The 11,463-nt window shown below is 45.1% G+C and overlaps 1 protein-coding gene across 2 annotated transcripts in view; it reads left to right on the top strand.

Moving 5' to 3' along the window:
• Nucleotides 1-2,521: 2,521 nt before the first annotated feature.
• TRAF2 (TNF receptor associated factor 2) overlaps nucleotides 2,522-11,463 on the top strand; it is a 34,925-nt gene continuing 25,983 nt past the window's right edge. The window contains exons 1-4 of one of the 2 annotated variants that reach the window (XM_019540494.1): nucleotides 2,522-2,700; nucleotides 7,575-7,795; nucleotides 8,478-8,556; nucleotides 9,114-9,212. In XM_019540494.1, the coding sequence (XP_019396039.1) occupies nucleotides 2,656-2,700; nucleotides 7,575-7,795; nucleotides 8,478-8,556; nucleotides 9,114-9,212 (444 nt within the window). In that variant the 5' untranslated portion in view covers nucleotides 2,522-2,655. The remainder of the gene's footprint in view (nucleotides 2,701-7,574; nucleotides 7,796-8,477; nucleotides 8,557-9,113; nucleotides 9,213-11,463) is intronic. The other variant, XM_019540496.1, reaches the window with a different exon arrangement.

Below are 11,463 nucleotides of genomic sequence, written 5' to 3'. Positions count from 1 at the left end.
GAGCTGATTTTCTGAGCTGGAATGAGCTATGTCACTTTCCTCAAAGGTATGTGAGGTCTTGATTTGTTTAGGGCAGCCAAACTGATTTTGGTTAAAGAGCCTCAGACTCTCTGTTCTCCTTAGGCTTTAACAGACATGCTTTGGAGTTGGCTATAAAATGTTTGTAAGTCATGGAAGGAGGGTCAAGTTGCCTGTTGTTCTTAATGCAGGATTTAAGTGATGGATAGATTATCTTAAGCTGGTGAAAGATGGTGTATTGTCAGCCTATAAGCAAAATTCACCATGTACCTATGCAATAGATGGTAATATCAGTCACAGCCATGACTGATGCACTACAAATGTGGATTAGATAGAAGATTCCCACAACTACCCTACTAGTAAACCTGACCTTGTTTCAAGTCCTTGGTCCTGCAGTTAGTGGTAGGAAGCTGTGTAATTTCGTTAAGTGTGTTCATTAAGACTGGGACTGAGACCAACAACTCATTTCACAGAGGTCATTCACTTATAACCACTGTGAATCTGAGCTGGATTTGAACTTCTTATATCAGGATGAAAGGCCATTGAGTTGAATGTAGAGTTTCACTTTAAGTGAATGTAGAGAGCTTGATCAAGTCATTGTGAGGCTTTCTGTTGACATCACTGGTCTTTGGAACGGCTCCAGACTGTTCTCAAATGCAAAGTAAATGCTCAGAAATTGTGCAGGGGAAAGGCAGTATCGTGTTTAGTGGTTATAGCGCATGACTGAGCTCAAGGGCAAATCACTTCAGTTTTCTGCCTCAGCTTCAGTAAAATGAGGAATAAATAAGAATCCTAAATCATCTGGATTTTGCTTGTAAGGGGTTGAGATCTCACAGTTGTGATCTTGGATGAAAGGAAGCACCAGCTGCTATTTTCAGACCAGCCATCCCAATTCACACTAACAGACCATGTCCATCTTATTCCCCCCCCCGCAGCATCCACAAGGGAATTGAGACATGAAACAGAGACCTCAGCATTCACTTTCAGTCTGCCTAGCGAGCATTTCTTTCTTGAATACTGCTGGTAAGAGCTACAGCTGTGGCATGAACGCAGTGCTCTCTTGCATGAGCCGATGGATTACCGTAAAAGCGAGGAGCGGAATTTCTGATTCTGCCTTGACAAGAAGCCGGGAGGGGAAGTGCCGTAGTGAAAAAGAAGCGCTATGAGTGGTTGGGATTTTCAGAAAGCTGCATTTGTGACCGATGTCTGTGCCCTGATTCACACGGTACACCAGGCAGTTACAACACAGTAAAATGACAGGCCCAGCCCTGAGGCGCTTACAGCGCGGTGAGGAGAGCATCTCCTATGACAGGCTGGCACGAGACAGCGTCTTTTGGACACAGATCTCCCCTCTTTCCCTATAAGGGCAGCAGCTCCCTTCCCTGCATCCCAGGCAGGGCCCACTGCACACCTGCCACACCGGGAAGGCTGTGCCTGATCCACCCCTGGCCGTGGCTTAGAAAAGGGGGATGCTTTATAGACTGATGTCTGGGGAGACAGGCTGTGCTGCATGGGCACACTGGTACAGTGGTGCCTCCAGACTTCCCTAGGTGCGGAGATGGGAAGGCTGACAGGAATCTGTGCCGCTAGGGCACGGGTGGGCAAAATGCGGCCCAGGGGCCAGATGCGGCCCGCCAGGCCATTCTAGCTGACCCGCGGGGCCCCTAAAACTTTTAGAAAATTAATATTTATCTGCCCTGGGCTACTCGTCATGCAGCCCCCAACGGCTTGCCAGAACTCAGTAAGCGGCCCTCCGCCCAAAACAATTACCCACCCCGCACTAGAGAGAGGTGTGGCGTGTGGGCGCCGCCGTAGGGGGTCTGGCCCTCCTGCCCCTTTGATGCAGCCCAAAGCAACCCCCACCGATCTGCCCAGGGCTGGGGGAGTCACTGCCTGATCTTAGCTCCGCCCCTTCCGGCCCCGGCGCAGTGGGGGCGAGGTTTGCGCGACTCCCTCCTCCCTCGGCCAATGGCGGCGAAGGGGTGGGGCCTCCGGCCCCGCTTCCGGTGTGGCGGCGAGAAGGCTCGGCGGGTGAGTCGGGGACGCGGGCTCGGGTCGGGCGGTGCGGGCTGGTGACTCACGTCCGCTCCGTCTCGCCCAGCGCCGGGAAGTAGGAACCGCGGGGCCCGGCCGGCCGGGTTGGGGCAGGGCAGGGGTCAGCGGCTTTGCCCCTTCTTCAGCGGCGCGGACCCGGCCCGCCCCAGGTACGAGCCCGGGCCGGACTGGGAGGAGCGGGCGGCTCCAGCGCTGGGTCCCCAGCGGCTGCCCTGGCTGCTCCCCTGCTCCTCAGCCTGCCGGCTCGGGCCCCAGGGCACGGCCAGCTCTTGGGTTTCACCCCTTCTTTGATATTTGTTTTTCTTTTTTTTTTTTTTCCGTTGCCCAGATCTGGGGGTTTCTCATGCGAGCCCCTAGCAGCACTCGCCTTAGACCAGCAGGCTATGATCTATTCCCCCGGCAGTTTTGGTGCTCTTGCAAGGATCTCAAGCTGCCCCCTGGGCTGTGGCTGCTGGGCCAAGCGTGGCTGGCACAGTAGGGTTTGACCAGATTTCCTTCAATCCACCACATCTCTCTCTGTTGTTTGCTAGCCTCCTTGGTCTTTCGTTTCTTTGGTTGCTGCTTCTGTTTTATACTGTGGAGATGTCTAGTACAGGTGCTGTTTTGGCAACACTTCATCCAGCGCAGGTTTGTGTCCATAAATACTATCATAACTATGGCCCAGAATGCTTTTAGCAGGGCGAAAACTTGCATTTTTAAATTACTCTGCTAATGAAGGGCTTGGTTTATAATTGAACTCAGCCTGGGAATTTCAGGCTAGCTCTGAGTCCCAGTCTCTGTGGGACTGACCCAGCATATCTCATTCTCGGGGAACACCTCCTTCTCAGAAATTGTAACCTCTTGCTACAGCAGTACTTCACTGGAAAATGGAAGTGGTTAACGATGCAACGGTGACCTAGCAGTATGCAATGGTATGTGCATGTGACTGTCTTGATAATTTGTCCGCAGTTGTGAAACTTGTGTGAAGAGAGCCTAAACTAATACTTGTTTCACCACCATCAGATGAAAGCACCAAAGCCTTCTTTGACAAAGTTTTTTTGAACAGGGTGATCTGAAAGAAATATACAGATAACCTAGTTGTGTGCACCTAAATACAGACAGACACAAATGGTCTCACCCGTTTTCTTTTTCACTTAATTTATTTCTAGAGATTGTTCCTCATAGAGGCCGGGTGCTTTTTCGAATTGAATATTAATGCATATTCTCATGAACAAACTTGTGACTGAAACAAGCTTCCCCTTCTTTTTCTGGATGTGGAAATAAATGGGCAGTACATTGCTGTTGTGCTTTTATATTGTTGGCCTGTCTTTGTGTGCAGACTGCAAGAGGCCTATAAAGCAGTAGTATTCTTAACTGGTCTATAGTGTGTTTCATCCAAGTATTATGATGGGTTTTGAGAAGCAGGTTTCTAGCTATATCTGTAAGAACAGTGTCTTTTGGTGAAATGCAGGTAACCTTTATAAAAAAACTGGCTGCCCTTAAAAATATACAGTTCTTAAGAAAAGAGAATTGAGCTTAGTCTTAAAAGTGGAGTTTCAGTGAAAAGTCTGGAGGAGCCATGTATGCAGGTAATTCCTTAATAGGAATCTTTTGATGACTTCAGGCAGTAAGGATCTTGGTTTCACTTTGTAGTGAAGTGTAGCTCCCTAGGACCCCATTAGGTCAGTGGTTAAGTAATAACCTTTGGAAAGGAGTGCAGGCTTAGCTAGACTACTGACTTTTGTATGAAAAAAGGGAGACCAATGTGATCATTTAGTCCAGTGTGGGCCAATCCTTTTGGCAGAAGTGCCACAAATTAGTCCTGCACACTCCCTTAGTACCATTCCTTTCCCTGCCTGATACCCTCCTCTGGTTTTGGTATCCTGCCCTATCCGTTGCTGTGCTGTTAGTTTTCTCCCTGATCTGCCCTGTGCTACACACAGTGGCTGCTTGTGGCACTTGTTACACAGGTTGAACACCCCTCATCTAGTTTGACATTTGTGTCCCAGGCCAAAATATTTCATCCAGGGCTTTGGCGGGTGACGCAATTATGCTGCTTTAAAGAGGGGGGGAGAGAATTAACCATGGTCTAGCTTAATTCTATAACTATTTTGTCTGCTCCTGTCATCCAGTAAGCAGAAAAGAAATGGCAACAATATACCAGCTGTTTAATTCAGGGGTTAATTATTCCAGTTGAGCTTACTCACTGGGATAAGAATGTACATGTTGGTTACATGTGCTCCTGAGTTGCAAGTCTCCCCCACCAGTAAAGCAGCATAATTGTTTCATGTGTCTGCTCCCCTGGTAGTTCCTGAATTGAGACTGTGTATCTCTTGGTTGAGCTAGCGCATAGCTGCCCAACTCTTAAGCAGCCAAGGACCACAGTCTGTGGGCCACACCAGAGGGGGCTATGTACCATGTGCCAACATGAGCCCTGGCCACCTGCCCTGGCTACTCCCCCAGTGTACCACATAAACACACACAGGTGCCCCCAGTGTGAGCCACAGTTTTCCCTGGGCACTCTAACACACGCATACGGGTGCCCCAGCCTCATCAGCTCTCTGGGCACAGGTTGTGTGCTGCACCATGCAGTCCTGCTCAGGGTGGGCCAGGAACTGGAAGCTGGAGGTGGGAGGGGGAATTTGGAAACCTTTGCTGCTGCTGGTGCTGCTGCAGTTGGAGCAATGAGAGGAGCAGGATTTGGGTGGGAGGCTGGAGGCCACAGATAAACCCCTCAACGACTGCCTGTGGCTCACGGGCCACCAGTTGGGCAGCCCTGGCTAGAGTACGCTTTTGCCTTCTTGGAGCACCCGGGGGTTTCCTTAAAGATGAACTTCTAGCTTTTTGGTTAAATTCAGCCCGACCAGCAGCAAGGGTTGGCTTATTGCTCTTTACTGTAGCCTTCCTAATTTGTTGTGGTAGGAACTGACAAGTGCATGAAATTTATGTATTACTCCATCCAGCGCAGTGCCTGGGTCAATCTAGAAAGTTTGCATAAGAAACTGCATTGTAGAGTTTGTCTTTCAGAGAAAAAATAAGGCAGCAACACAGAACGAAAAGGGATTGCATGTAGGATTATGCTCTGGGCTTTTTGTCCCTAGAAGTGACCATGGCTGTTGGAGCTATTGTATTGTGGTCGGATCGAATTTTGCTTTCTTTTGCTTCATTGGGAATAGAAGGGAACAATCTAGCATGCAGGGCCATGCTATCCAGATGATGGGGCTCCCCAGAGGTCCAGAAATTTGGCATTGGGGAGCGGAAATTAACATTGCCACTGCTTCCCTGCTGCCTAATATCCAGACCTGTGAGGAGCCCTGCAAGTTGGATGACATGGCTTTGGGGGCCAGATCTTGAGCACCACTGGTTATGATGATCTTTGCTTCATATGTGGTACCGCATGCTAATTGACTTTACAACACTTCACAAGTATTAATAAATTAAACCTCTTAATAGTCCTGTGAAGTTACTAAGTATGGTTATCTCCATGTGAAGGGCTGGGGTATAGGCAATGATTAGACCAGGGTTATGCTTTGAATCTGTGGCAGTGCCAGGAATCTAACTCATATCTGACTGCAGTCAATGACTTAAACCACTGCATTAACTTATGGTTATTTGGGACTCTTGAAGGCTTTTAGAGGTTTAATGCAGTTACTTTTTGTACTCTTCTGCATTTGGGAGCATTTGCTGAAAGAGAGTTTCCCTGTGAAATGGTACATGTTTGCCAGCCACTGATCATTAAATTGTTGTTGTTCATCTATGCTTCATGCCTGCCTTGATGGTGCCTCCCTTGTCAGTGAATACTAGCTCTGATGTTAAGGCACTATATGCCCAGCTTTCTTTCCTTTTGAGCTGGTCCTGCGTAGCTGCTGTAGAGGAGGTGTGGCAAAGCAGATGGTGCTGTTCTCCTTTTTTCTCTTATTTTGCTTTTATTTGGCTGCAGGAAGGTAAGCAATGTCTGGCTTTGGTGGCAGCAGCATCTGCCCTCAAGATGCACAGAAGTTGGGGAGTTAATCCACATGTGCTGCAGAGTTGGGTACACTTCTCAACAAGCAGTCCCATATTACCTGTGCAAGTGTTATGCCTCCTGGCCTTACTTGTTGGGTGGTGAATTCCCTCTCCATGGTACTTTAGGTCATAAGAGTCAGGCTTTTGCCTTAAACTGATTTAATCAGAAGATTGTCTTTATCACAGATTAGTTCAATACCCCACCATACCCTGGCTGTTATGGCCACATTCCTAGCATTCCTAATATTTCACCCCCTCCTCTCCCGCACGCACCTTTTCCCTATGTCCAGTTATACTAATTGCTTTTTGGCGTTGGACACCTGTGAGGGTGTGAGATTGTGGGGAAATGAACAATCTTAGAAAACCTGAGGGTGTTCAGCACCTCATACAGAGTCATTTTTAGGACCTTCGTTTATAGTAATAAGCCAAAATTACTCTTAGTAAAGAGTATAACAAAAACATACTTGCAACAAGAACACAGTAATGGTAAGATCAGGTTTACCCCATGCTTTTCTCTTGACACAGCTGTCTTAAGAGGGGCAACCTCTTCACAGCCTCTGCTGTAGATACAGTCATGCTGCCACAGCTATACATCCAGAGGTTTAACTCTTCCTTCTCATAAGAAGCAGTTTTACTTTATAACAGTACAAAGAATGATTTGGCCAGTATAGCTGCACCTGTTTAGGAGCACTTTGTATAGTATACTGGGATTCCTATACCAGTAAAGGGTTTCTGTTACAGATGCATTTTCATACTTAACCACATTTAGAAATACAAAATGCTTGGAACTCAGTCCAACTTGGGCTAATAGCTGGTTGGACTCTTGATTAAAAAATAAGAGATAGCAACGATCCAGTCTAGTCCTCATATGGTAGTAGTGGGATGTAGGTCTTTAGACCATTGTGTGTAGTAAAAACAGATAATCAGCCAAGTCTTTTTCTGATAAGATTATACCATTTTGCCTCTTCATTTGTTTCAGCCCTTCAAAGAACCTCCCTCCCCTCCCCTCCCCTCAGGCATTGCGTGTAAATCTTGGCTTGCAACTGTTCACGTAGGTTCACCTGACTTTATTTGCAGTCCATTCTGCCAATGGGCAGATATAAAACTGTAACATGGTTGTTTTGCCTTATGTCTTGAAAGTTTTGGGTACTCTGGAATGATTTTATACTCTTGATCAGTTTGGCTTTAGGGTAGCATTCGCCTTGGTTTTTGTTTGGAGGTTTTGATATGTTAGTGTCTCAGTTAAGCTGAGAAGGGAACCAAGTAAAGATGCTTTATCTTACCCCATTGTTTTGTATTGATTTATGGAGTCCCTGGTAAATAGCAAAAGACAAGCAACAACTTGAACCGATTTTAATTAAAGGGCAGTGTGAACCACCTAGCAATTGGAATAGCTTAGTTAAAGGGGGTGGTGGCTTCCTGGTGCCCTGGTAATGTTATGAATTAAATGCAATGAAAAGTGTAGCTGCTCTGGTAAGAATGAGACCGTAACCAAATGGTTTTCTTTGCTTTTTCAGGATTTCGAGGCACACCGTGGGTTTTTGGTTCACATGGCAGCAGGAAACTTGACTCCACCTGGTTCTTTGGATTTAAACCAACCTGGTTTTTCAAAGGAGATACTAGGGACTAAATTGGAGGGCAAATACCTCTGCTCAGAGTGCAAGAATATTCTGAGAAGGCCATTTCAAGCTCAGTGTGGACACCGCTATTGTTCTTACTGCCTGAAGAAAATTATCAGGTAATTTTATCTCCCTTGAGTCTGAAGACAAAATGTCCAAAAGTAAAAAGAAAGGGGAAAGGAAATAAAACGTTATTATTTAATGAGTTATGAGTAAGGTACTATGTTCTGTGTCTCCAAGATTCATCATCTGTTTCTCCTCTAAGACCTTGTAGATTCCTGAGTTTGTTGTATTCCTCGTGGTAGAGTCAAAGCCTCAAACAAGAGCTCAGAGGGAGCGAATAAGGCCAAATGTGCACACCTAGGTTGGTGTGTTCCACTTATGTGCTGCTGTAAGCAACTTTATTAGCCTCCTTCCCATAAAAAGCTTGTTTGCAGTGCCATAGAGAGGAAGAGGTATTTAAGTACTCATTTCATACTTGCAGACAAAGCTTTGGTTAAGCCTTCTGCCCTTGTAAAAGCAGAGGAGGAGTAAATTGAATTTAAGAACAGCTACTTCTATGATGAAAGAACTAGCATTCATATCAGGAATGAAAAATGTATAGCTTTTAAAAGGATCAATAACTAATGCCAAATGCATGTTAAGTAGGAGTTCCATTAGTTTTTTTTTTTTTAAATAAGTGCCACACATTTCTTTGGTTCTTCAGAGTCTGTTTAGAAGCTTCACTGTAATGGAATGATAAATTCAGCATCATATAGGCTATTTATATTGTGGTTGGGTTTTTTTGGTCTTTTCTGTCAGCTCGGGACCTCAGAAGTGTGCAGCCTGTATTCAGGAAGGAATCTATGAAGAAGGAGTTTCCACTTTAGAAATAAACTCAGTAAGTAAGACTTTTCTAAATTGCTTGTGACATTTCCTGTTTTGGCGTAGAATGTGATGACTGGCTGGAGATCAGATTCCAGCCTTTTGAACAGGTGTGAGAGATTCCCCGACTTCTAAAACTTGGGACATCTTTCAACAGAGAAGCCATTGAAATGCTACAACAAAGATTTGTCTTTCACAGATGCATCTCTAATGATACTCTGTGGCAACTGGTTGGGGATGAGGGTGAGGGGCTGTTTCTTAATGATTCACGAAAATTCAAGAGAGTACAGGTACTCTTACTTAATTTCCCGGTTAACGTTGTTATTACGTCACTGATCTATTAGAGAACATACTCGTTTAAACTCGTGCAATGTTTGGTTATAATGTTGTTTGGCTGCTGCCTGCTAGTAGGTAACTACTGTGACGTAATTGGATTTGGTTAATATTGTTTGGCTTAAAGTCACACTTTTCAAGAATGTAACTATGACGTTAAGCAAGGAGTAGCTTTAGATCAAAGCTGCAGTCCTAGAGTTAATTGTCTTTGTGTGTGTGTGTGTTTTTTCCTCACCTGAGGCTTTTCCAGACAATGCAGCTCGTCGAGAGGTGGAAAGTTTGCCGGCTGTCTGTATTAATGATGGCTGCACGTGGAAGGGGACTATTAAAGAATATGAGGTAAAGACTTGAGTGAGCCTCTTGTTGTGTGTGTCTGTGCTTGTTTCTTCTTTGTGCATGTGTGTGGCAACGGGCAAGGCATTAGCAGTTCAATTTGTTTATGCTGACATTCACCATTACCATCTGAGCTTTTGCCTGCGCTAATTCAGTCCTAATTGCATTTCCCAAATCCCCTGGGTGGTTGTGTGCACCCTTGAGAGTATTGACAGATGAGAGAACCTCAATTTTTTATGAGCCCCCCAAACCAGCTATTTTGTTCCTTCCCTGATGCGAGAGCCATGCACTTTACTTCTGTGACCTCATTTCCAGACTTCTTCTTGCTTCATTGGTTATTTAAAATTTAAATTATCTGGAAGCTGTAGTATGCTGTTTGATTATAACTGTGCCACATGTGGCCAAAATAAGTGTTTAACTTCAGGCCCAAGTAAATAAATTTGTTTGGGGGTGGGAGAGAGAAAAGGAGTGTGGAGTTGACAGATCCTTATCCTTCTAAGTACTCCCTGGTAACTTCACTAGTCTATGGCCTATGCAATAACTGGGAGAATGAGGCTGTCCCCATCATGTAGATGTCCTGACCTGTAGGTTTATGGTATCATGGATTCACTGGGTATACCAGTAACCTGATCTCATGCCATAAGCTTACTGAGCAAAGTAGCCTCTGTCTTTCTCTAGAACTACACAGAGGACATGGCCCTTGATGCATATATGCCTCTCATTTGGAAGTTACATTCTTGTTGAAAATTTAACCACTCTCCTTAATGAGTACATTTTACTGCAGCTATTTACATTGCAAAGATTTATTTGCAATCAGATGGGTTGTGAGAAATTAGAGTAAAAGAAAATAAAGTATATGCTGCATAGGAAATTTGACAACCCATGTGGAATATTTTTTGCTTCCAGCTTTGGAATTGCAATCCAGAAGTTGAAAGCCACTGAGTACAGGGATGGAGATAAGAACTCAGGCTGTTGGCTTCATTGATCTAAGTTAAACCCAAATCACACAGCTACCAAGATATCAGGGTGGAAGGGTGATATCTTGTTCTTGACTAGGTACTTAAGCTTGCTGAATCTGACCCCACATCTTAATTCCATTTGTGACACTACTACAGAGTGATAGGTAGAATAACTTTACTTTGGACCCTGTCTGAGTCCTCTGGCTGGCTTGCTCTGTCCAGAGAGATTTTGCTGCATCAGTGCCTCTAACTGCCCCATCTTCTAGAATATGCTAATATCTTTAGGGTGGGATTTCAACCTAGCAGTTCAATAGGAGTAGAGTGCCTAACCCACTTGGACTGCTTTGACACTCTTGGCTCTGGCTCCATGAATGGCATGTGGTATTTCTGCTTGTGATTAGATTTTTGATTTAATGTTTGTTTCAAACTCTAATATTTGCTGGCAGGACTTTCAGTTTAGGGGGCTGAGACCAGAAGCAGCAGCTTTGGGATATCTGTGTGTTCTACTGAGGACTCGAATAGCATAGTTGATGCCTTGGATTGCTGGATTGAGTGTGGTCTTTTGCTGTATGAATGGTGACTTGCAGCAAAGCTTTGTGTTCCTATTTAAGGTGCTGAGTCAAATTCATGAGTAGCGTAAGCAAGCCAGCCTCTGCTAAAGCAAATGGAGTCACACCTACTACCAGCTAAAACAACTACAGTTGAGTTTGGAAAGGTGTGTGAGGCACTGCTTTAGGTTGTTAATTCCATTGGATTTTAAGTAAAAGCTTTCAGGAGAGATTCTACAAGGCCCTGAAGAGTCATCAATGGCTAGATCTCATAATTCTTTTGTGTAAGTTCTTTTTTTGTAAAGCTAGCCAGAACTGGGGCTGGTTAGTACTTGGATGGGAAACCCCCCAAGGAAAAGGTGACTCGGTCATGTTGGTGACTCAAGGGATAGCATTTTTCTTTTTTAGTCAGCATTGGATCCATCCAAATGAATATTAGCTGCTGGAAGTAACTCTTTTGGATAAGATGCTAAATTGGAGTCCTGGCTACCTATAGCTGGTTATGGCATTCTAACAGGGTGAAGATTAAGCTGTCATGTTCTGGCTACATTTCAGTTTTGGTCATTACCTTCCACCTCTTAATTGATTGTTGTTTTGAAGCTTTTTTTTACATTCTCTCCTAAACTGTTGTATGCTTTTAGTGTGCTACCACAAATACCATAGAGGTGACCACACTCTGGTGGCGTGTAAAGCTGTGTGTGGGTGGTGGTGGGGGTATGCATGCGCGTGTGCACTTTGGGGTCCTTCTGA

Source organism: Crocodylus porosus, unplaced genomic scaffold (assembly GCF_001723895.1).
Source record: "Crocodylus porosus isolate Cpor-Errol unplaced genomic scaffold, CroPor_comp1, whole genome shotgun sequence".
In the NCBI taxonomy this organism is placed as follows: domain Eukaryota; kingdom Metazoa; phylum Chordata; order Crocodylia; family Crocodylidae; genus Crocodylus; species Crocodylus porosus.
Note: the sequence above shows the minus strand (reverse complement) of the source record. Positions and strands in the feature narration are given on the sequence as shown.